Below are 19,447 nucleotides of genomic sequence, written 5' to 3' on the forward strand. Positions count from 1 at the left end.
TGACTGAGGAATAAACTTTTTATCAATTTATTGTAATGAAAATCAGTTTAATTTTCATCCACATTGACTGTCTGTAGACCTGCAAAAGAAAAAATTGTATCACCACCTATTACTAGGATAATTCCCTTTGCTTATTTGCAAGTCTTCACAAAAAAGTGCACCTACACTTTCAAAGCTAGTTTACCAATCATCTACTTCTGGAAGAACGAACTAGATAAACAAGGATTTCATCAAATGTTAAAACAAATACTTCATGTTAAATCACAGAATCGTCCTGGTTGGAAAGGACCTTGAAGATCAAGTCCAACCATAACCTAATCTACCTGTTCGGTGCTTACATCATGTCACTAAGCACTCTATCTGTATTTCTTTTCAACACTTCCAGGGATGGTGACTCCACCACTTCCCTGGGCAGCCTGTTCCAGTGCCTGACCAATCTACTCTTTCAGTAAATAAATTATTCTAATATCCAGTCTAAACCTCCCCTGGTGCAGCTTCAGGCCATTTCCTCTGTCAGTATTCACTTGAGAGAAGAGGCCAACTCCCACCTCCCTACAATCTCCTTTCAGGTAGTTGTAGAGAACAATGAGGTCTCCCCTCAGCCTCCTCTTCTTCAAACTAAACAATTCCAATTCTCTCAGTCTCTTCTCTTAGGGCTTATTCTCCAGACCTTTCACCGGCCTGCTAACTCTCCTCTGGACATGCTCCAGCAACTCAACATCCTTCTTGTTGTGAGGGGCCCAGAACTGGACACAGATGACCAGCAGAAAAGGCTCAACTTGCTGAAACTTTTGAAATGGAAGGATGTACTTTATACGGCAAAACAAACCTTAAAACTACCCTAACAACTATCACCAGTGGTTTTTATTTTCTCAGAAATTTTATTATTATTTCACTAAATTGTTTTTATTTTTTTAAATGCTGATCAGGCAAGCTAGCAGTTGTTCTCTACGGCAGGGTTAGTTTGATCCCTTCAGTGTGTCTTTCATCTGAATTCTGCACTGCAGGAGCTGTCCCACTGCTACATGTTCAGAAAAAACACGGCACGAAGGTAGAGAGGCAGTGAGTAGCCTTACCTTTGAATGTTGTGACTGGTACATAGGTAACCAGTGTGTACAGCTTGTTTGGTGAATCTTCATCCTCATTGCGCTTTCTGGACAAACGCACACGGATACGGTAAGGAACATTCCTGAAACAAACATGACAGATTAACTTCCAGTAACTATGTATGGAAACCTGCTCATTCATAGGAAAGAGAAGTTCTTGGCTCCATTACTAACCCTCCCAAATTCTTAAGCTTTGCCTAAGACTTGCTGAGAGTGGTAATTCTGCCCCTCTCCTGTGCTGAGGGCTCCAGAGCTGTATGCAGTATTCCAGGTGAGGTCTCATCAGTGTAGAGTAAAGACATGGAGCTGTTGGAGAGGGCAGAGAGAAGGGCTGTGAAGATGATCAGAGGGCTGGAGTCCCTCTGCGACGAAGACAGACTGAGAGTTGGGGCTGTTCAGCCTGAAGAAGAGAAGGCTCTGGGGAGACCTTATAGTGGCCTTTCAGTACCTGAAGGGGATACAGGAAAGCTGTGGGGGGACTTTTTACCAGAGACGGCAGTGACAGGACAAAGATAATGATTTTAAACTGGAAGAGCAGAGATTCAGGTTAAATATTTGGAAGAAATTCTTCATCATGAGGGTAGTAGGGGGCTAGAATAAGTTACCACTGAGGCTGTTGATGCCTCCTCCCTGGAGGTGTTTAAGGCCAGGTTGGATGAAGCTTTGTGCAGCCTGGTCTAGTGGTAAGTGTTCCTGCTCGTAGCAGGGAGGTTGGAACCTGATGATCCTAGAGGTCCCTTCCAGCCCAAACCATTCTGTGATTCATTCTATTATTCTAATTGTGCAAAGACATGATGAGTCAATTCATTTTCTATCTCAGCATCATAGCAAGGGCAAAATCCAACACCCCTGCACCTTATAGCTTGTACCGGTTGCCTTAGAGCTTTTTTTCCTTTTTAGTTTTGTTAAAGTGAGCAGGTGAGATTTAACTGAGCCTTGAATATGATAAATCCATAATCCAGTGGGAGCATTAAGTCAGACGTCCATCGTGAGTCCACTACTGATTCAGGAAATACATTAGAAAGATGATAATGATTAAGCACAGCGTGAATATGCTCATAGAGCAGCTGTTACTAACAAGCATTTCTTACTAGAACAGAAAATAAGTGAAGAGAAAAACCCCAATGATCTGTTTTGAAAGCCTGAGGCCTCTGTGAGGAGTCAAGAGTACTACCAGAAGTCATATGGAAATTCTAGTGAGCATTAGACCTAAGCTAAGATCTTATTCATGGGCATACAATTTATCAACATTTCTTGCTCACAAAGCCCCATGGAACCACAACAAAATCACTTAGATAATTTTGCTTGTAACTGGCAAGTCAGAGCTTAGCATCCTCCCCTAATACACTGCTGAGGGAAGGCACAAAATTGTTTGTCTACACCATTTTTCAAGTAACCTCCCACCTCAAGTTAACTTGGGATTTTGGGAAACCCCTGCTCAGAGGACTTTATTCCATACGATATGTGAAGAGCTTCCTCCTTGCTGTACAGTCTCATGAGCACACTTACTAAACCAGGTAGCTGCAGTTACTAAGACACAGGCACCTGCTTTGGTTTACTCCTTTATTTAAACAAGTCAAAAGCATTTGTCACTATGTAACTGAGATCACTATCATACTAGCCAACCTGGTGATTTTAACCTCTCCTGATCCTTCAAGAGGAAGATACTATACTTTGCATACATTATCTGTTCTATTCAGTGAAAACTGCAGCTAAATTCACACTGGATACACAGATGTTATCACTCCTTGCTCCACAGACTGCGTATCTACCACTTATAAAAAGTGGACAGTAGCCTCATTGATAAACTTTGAAGTTAGGCTGTCATCTAGCTCAATTGCTACTTGTTCATTGCATAAAAACTAGAAGAGCTCAACAGGAATGGCAGAAAATCCCTGCCCAGAAGACCCAGTAGCTTAGTCCCATCTTCCCCCTGTTTTTGAAGGAAGGGCTGGCCTAAGCACACAACTCTAGGTGGTAAGTACGTCATAGGCTAGACTTGGAAATCTAATTTCTAGAAGACACAGTTTACAACAAGGGTTCATGTGCATCCAGTGTATCACTCATGGTATTAAACCCTACCAGTTAACCTTTTGCTATGGTTTAAGAGGTCCCACTCCTCACAGGAGTCCTTTTGGACCACCTTCACACATGTCAAACACCAAATCAGCTGCCTCTGCAGCAGTGACTTAACGGAAGTTGTAATTTTTTGGCCCAACTTAGTAACTTGTACTTTTGAGACAAGATTAATGGCCCTAATTAAAACGCACCTTGTTATTTCCTTCTGTAGCATTTATCAACTCAGCATGCTTCAAAACCCAATCCTATTCAGACACATAACACAAACCCCAGGTATCTAGTCTGGGGCTGTAAGTATCACTAAAAAGCAATGTTTCCAAACCAGTATTACAATATCCTAGTGCTTTCTCTCCACCCTCAAACCTGCACTCCTTCTCTCCTTTATTTTTATTAGAGGCAGAAGGAAGTTACTTGAATTCCAGGGTTTACCAAAACTTTGCTACTAATATGCTGGAGGAGGCAACCAAAATACAGAGGTGAGAGAAAGATCAGTTTGGGCTGCACACTGTAAGAAAAGAAGCATTTGAAAAGAAAATGCAAATACTGCCTGAAGTACAGGCATTTTTCTACCTCTCCACGTCCTGTAACCTCCACATACACAGTTACAAGGTTATTCCTCACCCAATAAGGAAAGCTGCAGAAACCTACCTTATTCCTTTAGCCCAGACTGCTTTGTTCAATCTGGTGTCAATGCGAACGTCAGGAGTACCCATTTCTTTCATCGCAAATTTGCGGATCTCCTTGAGAGCACGTGGTGCTCGTTTCTTGAAGCCCCTAGGACAAACACAACAGCCCTTTAACTTCAGGGAACTGTGAGCACTGGACACTTGTTCCAGAGTTCAACCACCAACAATGTCTAAATACACAATCCAGAGAATCGTGTTCAAGCGCAGCTCAACAGCTGCATCACAGTATGACCAGACCTTTACTCTGGTTGGTAGCTGCCAGCCTTAAAGCTCATGTTTAACAGAAACCACATGTACTTCTGTAAAATAATTTCAGTAAAGTTTTGTAACTGCAGTTTCTCCCCAATCTTAAGTCTTGTTCAAATTACATTGACATTAACACTTCTTGCAATGCTATGGAAGAGATCAGAGCTTTCACAGATACTCTGAATGAAAGGCCTATGAGAAAAGCACTGCAGCAACAGTAATACAAACTTGACAGAACTGTATCAGAATTGAAATAAAGGGTAGAAAGAATAAAGCTGATGCTATCTATTCAGAGGCTACTTTATTCATGTTAGTAGGACTGCACCAATACCACCATCAGAACTATTTTTTACAAGTATGGCTTGTTTCACACCTATTACAGAGAGACTGTAAACGACTGGGCATTTACACTAGAAGTTACATACTGTACCCACAAACTGTGACATGCCACTAGTGTCAGTTGTGTCTGAGATCCCATGGTGGGTTATATCTAGTATTATTTGCACACTGCTGTTGATATTTACAGCTAAAAATTGGGAGTGGGTGAGTGATTGCAAAAAGCATTTCACTCTTAGTAATTTATGCTCAAAAATACAAAAGGGCAGCAGGAAAATCAGAACTAAAACGGGAACTGCTAGACACAACCAACTGGCAAGGTTGAACATCTTACTACCATTCTAAGGTACTGCTGCCTGCCATCCTCAGCCATGAGTTTGAGATAGTCCAGTCTTGTTCCTCTCCCATTCTGAAGTTAACTTCAGCAATTTCACAAATGTTTTGATTGAGCTTGTTTCCTGCCACATGACTGTAGCCATTCACATGCAGAGAGAACCCAAGGAGGATGCAGTTTTTCCACAAGTCCTCTCAAGCACTTTACTACTACATGGTTATAAAAGGTTCAGCCTTCTATCAAAAAGTTACTCCCACCTACACACAACAAATATTGTTTAATTCAAGTAACACCCAAATTTACACCTCACACAATTTAATAATAAGCACAGAGCAAATAATTCGATTACAAAACCACTTAATTTCTAAACTTAATACAGTAGGATAAAGACTAAGCTTTGCCTGGGAAGAATGAAGACCTGTGCACTCTGGTAAACATATCAAACTTCAAATGAAGTCCAGGAAAAGAAACATGCTTTTTCCCAAAAGCCATATGCTAAGCACAGACCTGCACAGGTATGACGCTTCTTCCTCGGGACTCAACTGTAGCACAAGGGACTAAACCATCATGCACTAACATCGGTGCCAGTAGGGACTGTCGTTCTCTGCCGATTAAAACATATCGGGCCCACTTCCAAACGCAACTTTCTACACATCCCGTTTCACTGATAAAAAAGAGTAACTCACACGCCATGGATCCGCTTGTGGATGTTGATGGTGTATTCCCGAGTCACCACCTCATTGATGGCGGAGCGTCCCTTCTTCTTCTCGCCACCTTTCTTTGCAGGAGCCATCTGATGAACGCTGAAAAGCAGCCGTGCAGGCATCAAAGCCAGACCCCACTTCTCCCAGGCATTTCGCCCGTCACCTTCCCTCCCCGCACCGTCCTCAGCAGCCACACAACTCCCACGCTCAAAAGCTTATCTAAGATTAGTTCATCTCCGAGGTCACAACAGCTGCTGCATTTAAGCAGCAACATCCCAGCATCACAAGTACTTCACTCTCATCTCCCTGACAAGAGCACGAAACACAACTGAGACTCTTCAGCCACGTCCCCAAGACAACCGGGCTCCCGCCCAGCCCCAAGCGCCCTTAAAGCCGGACTCCTCCTATGCCTGCTCCCCTATGTCCGAGCCTCTTGCTTCTTCAAGGCGCCCCAGGAGGGCAGCTCGGCTCGCCCCGGAACGGGGATGACGGTGCCGGAGGCTCCTTCCACGGACGGACAGCGGCCTACGGCTTCCTTCTCCCTCAGCAAATGCCTTAACCCCCTCCCGACGGCCCCGCAGACCTCCACGGGCCTGCGCCCTGCCCGGCCCAGCGCCAGGCCTGCGGGGCGGGGGGAGGGCGGGGAGATGGGCCCCCGCTCCCCCGAACGCGGGCCCCCCGAGAGGAACCACCCGCTGCCCCCCAGGCAGGGCCGCCCCCCGCGCCAGGCCAGCCCGAAGACCCTCCCCGGCACCGCGCCTGCCAGGCGGATGGATGCGGATTCCTCCGGCCGCCCCGCACGGCCGCCACTCACCCTGCCCGGGCCGGGGCCGGAAAGGAGCGCGCAAAGGCCTGTGGGGCGGAGGAGCCCTTCCGGGAGGCGGGCGGGGGGGCGAGCGCGCCGGCGCCGAGCGGAGAGGGAGGGGCGGGGCGGGGCGGGGGCTGCGGGGCCGTGCGGGGCCGTGCGGGGCGGTGCGGGGGCAGGGGGGGCTGCTGGCCCCCGCGGGGAGCGGCCGCCCGCTCTCCTGCCGCCGGGCGGTGGTTGAGCGGCGTCTGGCGCGGCCCGGAGCCGAGCCCCGAGGCAGGGCGCATCTGGAGTGTTGTGTCCGGTTCCGGGCCCCTCGGTTCAGGAAGGACAGGGAAGTGCTTGGGAGAGTCCAGCACAGAGCCACAAAGATGATGAAGGGAGTGGAACATCTCCCTGATGAGGAAAGGCTGAGGGAGCTGGGTCTCTTTAGCTTGGAGGAGAGGAGGCTGAGGGGCGACTTCATCAGTGTTTACAAATATGTTAAGGGCGAGTGTCAGGAGGATGGAGCCAGGCTTTTTTCAGTGATGTCCAATGACAGGACAAGGGGCAGTGGGTGCAAGCTGGAACATAGCAGGTTTCATGTGAGTATCAGGAAGAACTTCTTTCCTGTGAGAGTGACAGAGCACTGGGACAGGCTGCCCAGAGAGGTTGTGGAGTCTCCTTGGCTGGAGACATTCAAAACCCACCTGGACACGTTCCTATGTGATGTGCTCTGGGTGATCCTGCTCTGGCAGGGGGGTTGGACTAGATGATCTTTCGAGGTCCCTTCCAACCCCTAGGATTCTGTGATGCTGTGATTCTGTGAAGGGACGGGCCGCCCCTCTGCCTTCTCCTCAGGGATTTTTCTTTAAGGAGATGCATTGCCTGGGGAGCTTGGCTTGGGGTTGTGGTGCTTCCAGCAGGTGGGTTGTCTTATCAGGATCTGCAGCTCCTATTCCCGAGGCTTAAGCTGGGCATTCCCACCTAGGGCAGTGCTCTGTAGTAACCACCCTGTCTGGTCGTCTGCCTGGAAAAATGACCCAAGCTGAGTGACCTGTGTTGGAACAAGCCCGATCTCGGCTATAATAATGAGCTGGAACAACAGTCCAGCTCTGTGAAGAGCAGCACTGCTGATGCACTGTGTGTGCAACAGGGAACTAGTACGATAATCCAAAACAAGTGTATGGGGAAGAAAGGAGACAAAGCATGGGAAAACTCGGTATTGATGTAGATTGGTTCTTGCAAGTTCTATCTTTCCAAACAATACAATAAGCCAGTTTATTGGAAGGCAACCTCACCCTAATTACAGCTTTTCCCTGTTAGTGACTTAAGAGTACTGCTGGTTGGAGAAAGGTGTTTGTTCGGAGGCTGAGCTTGGTTTGGACATACTGGCAATCAGGAAAGATGTGGGTGTATTATAACTACCCCTGTGAGTAAAACAAATTCTTAAAGGAATTTTCTCCTCCCGTGACTTCCATCATAGTAGTTGGGATCTATCAAGTGCTACTTCCACAGATATTTCCTCTGAGGTGCTCATATCCCTTCATTAGCTCTTTCCTGCATTAACTTTTTGGCTTACAGACAAAATTACCCTCCCCTTTCCCAGAATAAGCCCTTAGAGGAGTGGGTGGCGTTTACGAACTTAGACAATAACTTAGGTGACTGGCCTTTGCTAAGGTTTGTTTAAAGTTAGTGGAAAGAGAGAGGTTCCTTCAGACATCACGTCAAAGCACCTTAAGATTTAGCTCTGGTGGGGTCACTGTTGCTTCATTGAAGGCAAGAATTGAAGGAGATGAGGATGCCAACTCAAACTGATACCTAAAGCTAGCAGTAAAATCACTTTCTCAGAAATGAGATCTGATGTCTGAACACACCAGATACTCTATTCCCTCATCTTCCTTCAATGAAGTAAAACAAAGGGATTCTGTGGACTGAAATACACATGCGCTGATCAGTGCTACCAGCCAGTCTTGTTCTGGAAGAAGCAGGGTCATTTTGCCAGTGGGTTTTCTCCAGTTTTTTAGCTTTTTCAGAACTTGAGGCAAGTGAACATTTTTCATTTCTTTGAAAGTTTACTTTTACCATTTAAATCTCCCAGTCCAATTATCTCAATTGTTCCTCTGGCACGGAAACCAAAGCTGAGCATGTGGGCCCTGGTGACAAGATCCTTGCTACTCAAGGGTGGAAGGACACTGTGGTCTGCACTCCCTTGAAGCCAACGCTAGCTCAGGTGGCTGCAAGCTGCTCTGAGGGCCCTCCTTTTTTCAGTCTCTCTGTGGTGAATGAAAACAATACCGTGCTCAGTTATTCACCTCGTTCTGGTGTTGGAGGTTATTACTCCTGCAGCAGAGTCATAGAATCATAGAATGATAGAATGGTTTGGGTTGGAAGGGACCTTTGAACATCATCTAGTTCCAACCCTCTGCCATGGGCAGGGACACCTCCCATTTAGACCAGGTTTCTCCAAGCCCTACCCAACCTAGCCTTGAACACTTCCAGGAAGGGGGAGTCCACACTTCCCTGGGCAACCTGCTCAGTGTCTCACCACTCTTATAGTGAAGAATTTCTTCCTAGTGTCTATACCCTCTTCCAGTTTAAAACATTACCCCTTGTCTTACTGCTACATGCCCTTATATAAAGTCTCTGCCCAGCTTTCTTGTAAGTCCTCTCACTGTAACATTTCCAATCAGTCAGCAGAGGGAAACTAGACCTGCACCTTGGCTTCTCCATTCTGTAGTAAATTTGAATTTAATGAGAAGAGTCTTCACAAGGATGCCAAAGTGGAAACTGGGCTGTCTACAGAGTTGGCACGGTAGCAATTCCAGCAGAGATGTACCACAAAAATCAGGACAGTGATGTCTTAAAACACGGAAGCTGGAGATGGGTCAAAGCCCTGGTATGTGCTGGGTCAAACCATTCTTTAAACTATCTGCTTTGTCCCAGTCTAAAACTAGCTGGTTGGAAGTACAGAGCTACCTGAGGTTTTGAAGTAGTAAAGGAGCCTAAAATGAGCTGTGTTGGCTAGCAGAATGTCCTGAGCTACCATTCTTGTCATCTATGCCATGACAAAGATCCCATAGGATAATATTTGGTGTTGCCAACGGGGTGCCAAGCACTTTGCCAGGCTATGGCTAATATTAACAATCTCAAGTGAATCACATAGTTGGAACAGCCACAGGAAAATGTGTGTAAGTCCTGCAGTAAAGCCTTTTGGCTATTTTATTTTATTCTACAAATAAAGATAACTGTCCATCATTAAATGGAAAAAAAAATAATAGTTTGAGTTGTATATAGCATGAAACAGTAGTTCCCTTCACAAAAACATTTCTAATTTATTAGTTTATTACAAAATATCCACTCACAAAAAAGCACAAGCACAATCTTTATACTTGTGAAATGAGTTGATATTTCATATACAAAATAATTTCCACATAATTCCATATAATTTTATTTTATATAGAAATAGGTCATTATTACAACAACTGTACAATACACTACTTTTTATTTATTAATTACATAAAATCTTTCTTAGAAACATATCAACGGAAAACATACAAAAAAAGCGAAAAGTGCATTTCTTTTTTTTCCCCCCAAAGGAAAATTCAATCCTAAATGTTATAATGAAAGAGATATGTAACAGTCTGCAGCATCCCAAGTCAGTGGGCCAAAACACAGTGCATATTTCTCAGAGACTTGCAGTGGGTGAGTTATTTAGGTCGAAGAAGGATCCGTGTTGTAATACTGAAGATTGTTGCAAGATTGTGCTTACAATTCGAGTTCTCCTTTGCAAACACAATTCATATAGAAAACAGTCCAGTGTGAGTTGTGGGGTTTGTTTGTTGGTTTTTGTTGTTTTGTTGTTGTTTTTTTTTAAGTCATGAAGAACAGTTAGGGTAAGCTGCATAATACTTTTCAGATTCTAAATCAAGGGTTATGAGCTGTAGACCATCTTCACCAATGACTGGGCTTTTTCCTCCATTGGATGTGCTAATTTGGCCACAAGAATAAGGAAACCAACTTTTCTTTACAGAAAGTGCCTAGGTTTTGTCCTCTGTGCAGTTGTGCAAAATAATAACAATAATCATAATAAAAATAATCTCTTGTTCTCTCCTCAATAGACCTTTGATGCAGTGCTTTTCATACACAAAAGAAGAACTGAAACAGTGAAGGCCAAGTACCTCATGAGTCTGTCAACAGTCTTTTGGAGTTGCCAGATAGCTTTCAGAGGGACACGCCGAGATCGAGCGCCTCCTCCCGCGCACCCGTTGATGATGGAGGCGGCGCAGGACAGTGTTCCTTTTTATTTTGCTCTCTCAGTACATACTGTGCTCACGAGACAGTGCAAACTGAACCCAGCATGCTGTAAATGCACTGTTGTGGAAGTCCTGCACCCTGTGGCATACTTCTGTCACAGAGCTTTGAAAGAAAAGCTTGTGCAAAAGCCAAAACAGTAAGTACAGCGTCATTCTCTTCTGCCCCATGTACCCATTGGTTAAAGCTAATCGTGCATTGATTGTGCTGGTGGGACTCTATCGCAGTGGCTGTGGTAAATTTGATGATTCTGATAAGCTATTGCTTCTTCTTGATGTTAGTTGCTGCTGCTGCTGCTGCTGTGTCTGATGATACCCCCTATTTCCTTGCTGTGGCGAGTAAGATGGCAGGAGCAAAGAATCAGGTTGCTCATTGTGCAAAGAACTTGGTGTTTGCACCTATAGATAAAATAAAATTCATCATGGTGTTTGATTCTTTCACATGTTAAAGCTCTTCATCCTCAATGTACAAGGTACTTAAGAATACTACTGGTTTGCTCTTATTTCTGGGGCTGTTTGGCATGGGGTTAGCTTACCTAATGCTAGAAGGAATGGACATAAACTGCAACAGAGAACATTACAATTAGGCATTGAGAAAGGTTTTCTAATAAGAATACAGTGCCTAGGATTTGCAGGTCATCCTGAAAAGCCTTCTTGGGAACAGGGTGGGTAAATGTGTCAGAAATTACACAAATGGGTAATTGAAATGAAACAGAGGATGCTAGTGTACTTCATGCTGTCCCTTCTAGCCTTTTCTTTTTGTGAGTTTACAGTAGGGTGTGACTTTGCAGAGGTGAACTCAGTGTGAATTTTGCAAAAGCTTCTATTTGGACTGGTATTTGACATAGTTTTTTCATTAATTCTCAGCTATGGTAAGGATTTCAGTTCCATAACAAGAGTTTAATAATTTGAGGTTGATGATACTCTTTTCATTATTTCAGTGGATATGTGAGGTTTTATAGATTGAGTTCAGCACATTCTGAGTTAATACAGAGGCACCTCATTCCTCCTCTTTCTATTTACATTAGAATGTGTTGAATGACTTAAAAAATTAAGTATTTTTACATCTTTGTATCACCTGGTTGTTCCAGGCAATGTGCTCCATTTTATCTTCTTTGCCTTGTGGAGTTGAAGAAACATGCCAGTTTACTGAAGGGATCCAGCTATCTAATCCAGATCTCATTTTATGTTGATGCTGATAATTAAAAATAATCTTTTGACTTGTGAACTAAGCAAATTTTATACTGAACAGAGAGTACAGAATAAATCCTAAGGCAGCAATTTTCTCTGTCTAGAAATACACTTTAAATACATCCAGGATAATCTGATTATGTTTCCAATATACAGAATTAGTAATTTGCTTTGAAATATTCTGACTGTTCTCACTGCTCCCTTGCTATCCTGGAAGGACACACAACACTCTACCAGTGTCTTGCACATTTCAGTATCTCTAAAATGGACATTCCTGCCATTATCAGGCTCCTGCCGAAACCTGGGGCCCTGTTTGCCTTTTTGCTCTGGCTGTACATTTTACACAGCGTCCTCTTTGTCCTACCCTACCTGCAGGTAGCGTTGTTGCTGATGCTGTTGGTGCTGGAGTTGCATAGGTGCCAGAGAGGATGGCTGGGAAGGAGGTGTAGTGGCGAAGCCTTGGTTTAACACTGCTTGTCCCATCAGTACAATTGGAGAGCTGCTGCTGGAAGTCTGCACTTCCAAACTTTGAAACATTTGTTGGGTTTGAGAGTATCTGTGGAAGAAAGAAGCAAAATGATCAAGAACAAACTGCTGGAAGCAAAGGTGTTCTCTTAGGATAGGGATGGAAGTCCTTAGTCTTAATAAATAATTCCTAAGAAAGGATTTCAGTGCACGGGACGTGCTAATATGAATGATGGCACTGTTGGTAGCACTGCTTTCCCTTAATCTGTGCATGAGCTGGACTTGGAGGGCAGAATACACCTCACCTCAAAATCCAGACTCATTAAAGATTCTGGTTTCTGCATGTCTTCTCTTCAGCCACAGCACTCACATCCCAGGCTCATTAAACCAAGTGGCCTTTGATTCTGTATTAATATGCTGAGCTCTGAACGGCAGCAAGAGAGAAGTAAACACCCCTCCCATTCTGTTGCCTGTGCTTCCCTCTGACTGCCTGTAGGGTAGTAATCTCTTGCAGAAAGAAGGGTAGGGTTGATTACTTTTTAAGCTGCTCATATACCTATTGCCAAGTACGGCCACCAGTTCCCATTGCTGTGAGCCCCACTGTAGGAACAGAAGAAGCCGCTAAAAGTCCTCTGGAGTGAGAGATGGGACAGAAACAAAATCCTCGGCTCCTCTTGCCAGTGTGCTTTTTGCATAGTAAAACTTAAATATGTGTTGTGTGGAAGGCTGTGGACAAAACTACAATGGAGCTATTGCCAAGACAGCTTAACTCTGTTTATCCTGTAATGGGTGATGAGATCATAGTGTGGCGTGTGTTCACTCAACAGCTGTTCAGCATTAGGGGTTAGTCAGAAATGCTACGAGTTTGGGTACTTGTACTAAGATGTGAACTCCTAAAAAAGCATCCTGTGAGTCGGGAAGTCTACACGAAGTGGAAGATGTCTCTGCAAATCAGAGCTGTATTATTTAGATGCATAAAAGCAGATGTAAAATGCTGTATATTTCAAGTTGACAAATTAAACTCAAGATAATCTTAAACAGCAATAGTGATTTTTAAATAAAGAAGTACTGAATACCTCCATTCCTAAGGTGACATACAAAATTAGTTTGAAAGTAATGATGAGCAAACAGTTGCCTGTTATTTTAGCACTTTGCAATTACGTACACTGACAAAACACAGCTAAGGAAAAAGAAAAAGGCATATTCTGACTGATGTTCTCGGCTTCCTTCATCCAAGTTCTGAGGAGACAAAACAACTGAGGTGGTTTGTTCAGCAGCTTTTCTGAGAGTGCTCAGGTGCAAGGACCTGTTGATTCTTTCAGTTCTGCCAGTGTAGATCAGGCCCAGATCCACTGCCCCCACAGCAGCGCCTCACTGCCCAGAGAGCAGGGATCATTTCAGCTGGCCCAGGGCTGACTTTCTCTCTCAAATTTACCTTGGTGGGTCACATGTTCCAGCGCTGACACAAGCATCACATGAGGGAGAAAACATCCCCCCAGCCTTGGCTTGGTAAAACGCCACTGGCATGTTGTGTTTCTCTCTGTCACCCTCCCTGATGTCACCAGTGTAAGGCTGATCCTGATGCTGCAAGGCAGGCTCAGCACAATAACATGTTCCCAATATAACTCCTTCGTCATCTTGCTAAAGAAGATTATTTCCCCTCAAAAGCAACTTTGATGTTCTATCTTTGACAAGTCACATACTTAGCCTGGGATCCTGCCACGCTGAGGTCTGAAGGGTGTCTTGCATTGCAGGACCCAGGCATCATGGGCTGAATAGGCTGGCTGAGCAGCAGTCTGGCACAGGGGAAAAAGAAAAAAATGACATGGCTGTAACAAAAGGACCACACAAATGCCACATTGTGAAAACTGAGACAGGACAGTGTGGCAGGCACGGCGCAAGGCTGAGTGTTAGGAGATCTAACCACAGGTCCTGGCAATGCTGCGAGGTGGGAACTGAGGCAGCACGTGGCCTCCCTGGTACTGGGGGTGCCTCGTTGGGGGGCTGGGTGCTGGGATTTCACAAGAGCGAAATATTTTGCTCCTACTAGTGAGAATGTCTTGTCTGTGAGCTTTCTGAGTATTAGACTGTGATTTTTTGGGTTCACAGGTCTAGCTGGATGCCAGCGTCCTGCGTCTCCTCCACTGCCGCCCACCCCAAGGAGCCCAAGACAGTTCAGCTGGCAGAAGGCTTCTGGGGAGACCTTGCTGCGGCCTTTCGAAACTGAAAAGGGACTGAAGGAAAGACGGGAGGCGACCTTTTTAGCAGGGCCTGTTGCGACAGGACAAGGGGCCATGGTTTTAAACTGAAAAGAGGGTAGATTTAGACTAGATACTAGGAAGACGTTTTTTACAACGAGGGGGGTGAAACACCGGCACCAGTGAGGTGGTAGGTGCACCATCCCTGGAAGTGTTCATGGCCAGGTTGGACGGGGCTCTGAGCAACCTGGTCTAGTGGGAGCTGTCCCTGCTCCAGCCTGGTGCCAACCAGGTTCCAACCAGAGAGGCTGCAACTAGATGACCTTTAAAGGCCCCTTCCAACCCGCATCATGCTGTGCTTCCATGAAAGCAGAGACATGCCGGGGCTGCGCGACCAGCGGTGTCCCCGGCAGCCGCGGGGGCACAGGGAGCACCGCGGGGTCTCCGGCAGCCGGGGGGGCACAGGGAGCACCGCGGGGTGCCCCGGGCCGGGCGGGCCCTACCTGAGCTGCTGGTCGTGGCTGCAGGCGGGGCCGGGCGGGCCGGCAGGGGGCGCCGCGGAGCCGCCGCCGCCGGGGGCTGCGCAGGGCGCGCTGCGGGTCGGGCGGGCGGCGGGCGGCGCCAGCTCCGCGCTCCTCGGCGCCTTCGGGCCCTGCGAGAGAGAGACGGGGAGAGAGCCGGGCTGGAGCGCGGCGCGGGGGCGGGGGGAGCGCCCACAGACACGGGCCGTGACCGTGCGGCGCGGCCGCCGTCGCCGTTAAGGCCCGGCGGTCCCCGGAGGGAGCCGAGCAGCGGCAGCGTCCTTGCAGCCGGCCGCCGCTCCCCGCCCCAGCCCCGCGCCGCGTCCCGCCGGCCGTGGGTGGGAAGGCGTCCCGGTCCTGCCGTCAGAGCCGCTGGGGAGAGAAACGACAGCCCGGGAAGACACAAGAGCGGAGTGAAGTGTGATCAGCGCTGCCGTAGAGGCCCGGGGATAGGAACAAACCTTTTTCTAAGAAAAAAAAGTTAACACTTTTTATTACAGTAGAGTCACGGGGTGGGTGTGTAGGAGGTGAACAGCTCCCGCTGAGGGGTGTGAAGAGAACGGTGCAGCCGTCTTGGCCACACGCTGGGGCAGCAGAAGCAGGAGCTAAGTTGTCCGTGAGGGGAGGTGCAACAGGTGGGTGGAAGGGCAAACGCTGGAAATGATGATAAACCTGAGGTAAGGAAAAAAAAAAAACAACCACCCCAACAACCCTTGCCAGACCTACTCCTGGCTTTCACAGGACTCAGTTACAACTCAGTGAGTCTGAACTCGTTATTTCCCCATGCAGGAATCCGCTAGGCTCACAACCTGGGCATCTCACGCGAACCTCCACGTATTCCAGCTTTGTGCTGCCACCCGCAGCAGAGAGCAAGCTTTGCTGTGCCAGTGGCATCCAGCTGGAATGGGGGGGGTAAGCAAGGGGTAAAGCTTATTTTGAGAGGTCACCCTGTCAACAGCAATTTTGCTAGTTTCCATGTTGGTTAGGTGGCCTTCAGGATCAACTGGAGAACAGTAAGTCATCCGTGTCTTTTGCCTGCCCCCCTGCTCAGTTTTCAAGCTGAAATAGCTGCTCAAGTAACTCTACTGGCTGAGGTTTTAAAACAAGAATTTAAGGTGAAGTAAATGCTGTGGAGACACCCTTTATACAGGCTTACATAGGAGAATATGGAAGGGAAAGGCACCCTTACAGGACACATGATGTTACTTGCTTGTTTAACAGCTCAGTGTCTTCTTCCCATAAAAAGGCTTCTCTAGTCAAAGAAATTATTACCTGGCTTGATATCACACTTGCTTCTCTCAGTGCTTGCTGGTTTGCTGCTTGCGAAGATGCAATTTGCCCTTGAAGTTGAGGACTGGGGACAAGCTGCTGCTGCTGAGAAATGGCCCCTGATCTCTGCTGAAGTGGCTGTGGCTCCGGCTGCTGAGAGTTGCTGAAGCTCAGGGACAGCGTCGGCTGCTGTAGGAACATCTGGAAAAGAAGTGGGGAGGGTTTAGTTGTATAGTCTGGCTGTTTGGGTAATGAAGGTGACAGAATGAAATGCAAAGTTATATTCTAAAATAATCGCATTTCTGGATTCACTATGTGTTTACTGTTGAAAATCACCTGTCTTTCCTACATTAACAGTTCTGCTGTCTCTTGATTTCTTGTGCTGCAAGTGCACTCATTACTTGTGAAATGTGTCCTGCATGTAAAAGTCTTCTCTCCTTGGGGCAGGCACAGCCCCTGTAAGAGCAGTTCCCTATACATTCACCATGTTCTGGGGCATCCTGACCAGAGAGAAGAGAGTAACTCCATGTCTTTTCAATCCTTTCATTTTCCTTTCAGCAAAGTCAGCCTCCCTTCCAGACAGGGCTGCTGTTGAATTTGTCTCTGGAAATTCAACACCTTACATACAGTTGGGTTGTCGAATGTTTTTAACGAGGCCATGGTCAGGCCAGAGCTGTCCCTGTTGAATGGCTGTGTCCTTATCATTGAGACGACGTGTAAACAGACAGTCACTGTCATTTATCTGATTTCCCATCAGGTAACTGTCACCCGATGTTCTTCCTAACTGTGCCATGCATTTGACTTGTGTAAAAGAGATAGCATCTCCTCTGTTGGTGTTTCTGTAAATTATACACTCTCCATGCCTACAATACAAGATGAGGCTTTCTCCTCTAAAAGTTGTAGGGTTGGGGACTTCTTGCTTTTCTAGGGGCTATTTCTTTTATTGTAGCTGTACACAGGAAAAAGGCATCTTTAAAAACTATGAATTAATAATGCTACAAGCTATCTTTGCTATTTCAAAACTAGCCTCTCACCACCAAGGACTTTACGGAGCTACACGTCCCAGGTAGCTCAAGGCATTCTTGGGTCTGATTCTGATTCCACACCATTGCTACACACGTGAAACTCCATTAATTGAAGTAGAGCTACTTAGGGTTTAAATGAAAGAAGAATCACAATTACTCTCTTCATTATTCATTCATCAGTCTGATGCCTAGCAGTACATCTGGGGTGCGCCCAGTAATTAGTACACCTTTCTGCAGCTTATTGCTATATTAGCAATTCCCTAAACTATCATGTCCCTTCTATTTTTTCTTGGGAAAAAACCCATACCTTTCCCCAAAGGACCAGCACAGTGTATTGTTTTTCTTTGCATAAGTATGAGTTGATCCATCATATTTGTTTAAAACGTAGTTTTTATTTAAATATGGTAATTTAAAGTTCCCTGTGCCAAGATTTTACTCAGAATAAAGGTACAGACAAAGCTTACATTAATCAACTGGGAGAGAGTGGCAACTAATAAAAATGTTAATGGACCTAAAGCAACAAGCTTGTTTCAGGTGCTGTAGGCTAACCACATCTCAAAAGATGTCTGATAGAAATAAATGGGTCAAGTGACAGAGTTGGGGCTGCTTGCAGCTCCTCTGAAACTAGCTCTGAGTGTCTTCTTTTAAAAATGCTACTCACTGAGTTTGGAGTCATTGCAGATCAGAAAGACAGATGGTCTGGCAACTTCTGCCAAGTAAATAGGTCTTATTATGAATAAATCAAAGTCAGAAATTAGGAAAATTCATTTTCCTGTTTATTTTCTGTACATAGAACTAAGCTTTGGACAGGTTAAGTAAATGAACTCACTTGATGAGTTCTAGCAATGAAACGTGTTGCCATTGATACAAAATTTGATATAAAAAGTTTGTTATAAAATTCAGAGCAGGTAAAGCAGGTGATGTGTTTCACAAATGTGATGGGGAATGTGAGCCCCTTGGTACTGGCCAGATCACTGTAAATTAAGACATTTAGGAGGATTTATCTTAGGTGTCCTCCCTGAACGTGATGGACAGTGCTGGAGAAATACTGAGTTCATCCAGTGCAAAGTTAACATCTATTGATGCAAATGTCAGGCAGGGTGTGAATTTGTGGCAAATGCCTCACTCTGCAGGGACCTGCCTGTGTGCATGTGGTACTTCCAGATGAAGGTCAAGGAGCTTAACCTTGAAAGAAAGCAGAGTAACCTACTTTGCAGTTGCCAGAGTGTTCCACTAGGTAGGAACATGCATGGTTAATGGTTGGCAGCTAGCACGCTATAAACATACAACCACGTTTATCCCAGTAAACCAATTTTGTTTGTGTGTTCGTACCCTGAGAGGCCTGCAAGTGTTTCATACCTAGGGACCCTCTGATGCGTTATAATGGCCAAACCAGCTTTATTACTGTCTGAACATGAATGTCCTGGAAGAAACAAGCTCAGGGCAGGAAGTGATGGTGCCGTTTAACCCATGTCCCTGCAGAACTGGAAGACCCGAGATGCCTCATCAAAACAAGAGTTAACCTGAGAGAGGATCAGAGCATGGAATTTCTACCTGCTAGATAAGCCTAAAAGCAAGATCGTGCTTCATTTGTACAAACTGTGTTTCACAGTGTGCCGCTTTTGTGATCGTCCTGCCTGAATCCCCCTGAAACCTTGAAATATGGCAGCTTTAAATAACAAACTCCCTAATAAAGAATGAAATGTTTCCCAGTCTGACTAAATCCACGTAGATAAATTAGCAGCCCTCTAACTGCCCTGCTGCTAATAACATGTCTCGTGGCTGATTTTGCAGACTGCAAGGTCAGTGAAGCATCTTACAAATATTTTTTAATTGGCCAGCTTGTTAACATACTCAGCAAAGCAGCAAGGGAGGGGAAGGATCCTCTGACACTGCTACCCCTCATTCTGAGATAGATGGTCCCTACAGCTAATAGATGAATCACATTGGCAAGACACTGTGAGGAAAAGGGTTCTTTGACTCTACCTGTCCGTTGGATAATCAGGAAATTATAGCCTTCAGGCTCACCAGTACAGACATCAAGACTCTTTCTTTATGTAAAATACGGAAAGATGAGAAGCACAACACTGGGAAGCTGAGATTCACTGTCTTCGAAGGGAGCCTGGTTTGCAAATGATGGGTGGCTGTGGATGGTCTCGTTTGTAGTTCTTGCAGGTTGGCCAGGCTCAG

At 45.8% G+C, this 19,447-nt stretch overlaps 2 protein-coding genes and 1 long non-coding RNA gene across 5 annotated transcripts in view; 1 reads left to right on the forward strand and 2 right to left on the reverse strand.

Annotated features, from left to right (window-relative positions):
- Window positions 1-4: 4 nt before the first annotated feature.
- Window positions 5-6,367, reverse strand: RPL31 (ribosomal protein L31). The gene is made up of 5 exons (XM_051616307.1): window positions 6,306-6,367; window positions 5,474-5,590; window positions 3,834-3,959; window positions 1,077-1,189; window positions 5-79 (listed from the first exon to the last, which is right to left on the reverse strand). The coding sequence occupies exons 2-5, from the start codon at window positions 5,578-5,580 to the stop codon at window positions 48-50; spliced, it is 378 nt and encodes a 125-aa protein (XP_051472267.1). The 5' UTR covers window positions 5,581-5,590; window positions 6,306-6,367; the 3' UTR covers window positions 5-47.
- A 3,101-nt stretch (window positions 6,368-9,468) lies between these two features.
- NPAS2 (neuronal PAS domain protein 2) overlaps window positions 9,469-19,447 on the reverse strand; it is a 114,355-nt gene continuing 104,376 nt past the window's right edge. For all 3 annotated transcript variants that reach the window (XM_051640353.1, XM_051640342.1, XM_051640331.1), the window contains 5 exons: window positions 16,236-16,433; window positions 14,946-15,094; window positions 13,948-14,040; window positions 12,149-12,335; window positions 9,469-10,987 (listed from right to left, as the gene is read on the reverse strand). In XM_051640353.1, coding sequence (XP_051496313.1) covers window positions 10,808-10,987; window positions 12,149-12,335; window positions 13,948-14,040; window positions 14,946-15,094; window positions 16,236-16,433 — 807 coding nt within the window. In that variant the 3' untranslated portion in view covers window positions 9,469-10,807. The remainder of the gene's footprint in view (window positions 10,988-12,148; window positions 12,336-13,947; window positions 14,041-14,945; window positions 15,095-16,235; window positions 16,434-19,447) is intronic.
- LOC127394405 (uncharacterized) lies at window positions 10,639-13,325 on the forward strand. Its single transcript, XR_007891624.1, has 2 exons — window positions 10,639-10,728; window positions 12,155-13,325. It is a non-coding gene; the product is annotated as an uncharacterized LOC127394405 (long non-coding RNA).

The sequence above is a fragment of the Apus apus genome, chromosome 1, assembly GCF_020740795.1.
Source record: "Apus apus isolate bApuApu2 chromosome 1, bApuApu2.pri.cur, whole genome shotgun sequence".
NCBI lineage: Eukaryota > Metazoa > Chordata > Aves > Apodiformes > Apodidae > Apus > Apus apus.

Coding starts and splice junctions, on each gene's coding strand:
- RPL31 (XM_051616307.1), bottom strand. CDS start 5,580: ATGGCTCCTGCAAAGAAAGGTGGCGAGAAGAAGAAGGGACGCTCCGCC. Junction 3,960..5,473: donor CACAAGCGGATCCATGGCGT/GTGAGTTACTCT, acceptor TGTTTGTCCTAG/GGGCTTCAAGAAACGAGCAC. Junction 80..1,076: donor ACCAGTCACAACATTCAAAG/GTAAGGCTACTC, acceptor TTTCTTTTGCAG/GTCTACAGACAGTCAATGTG.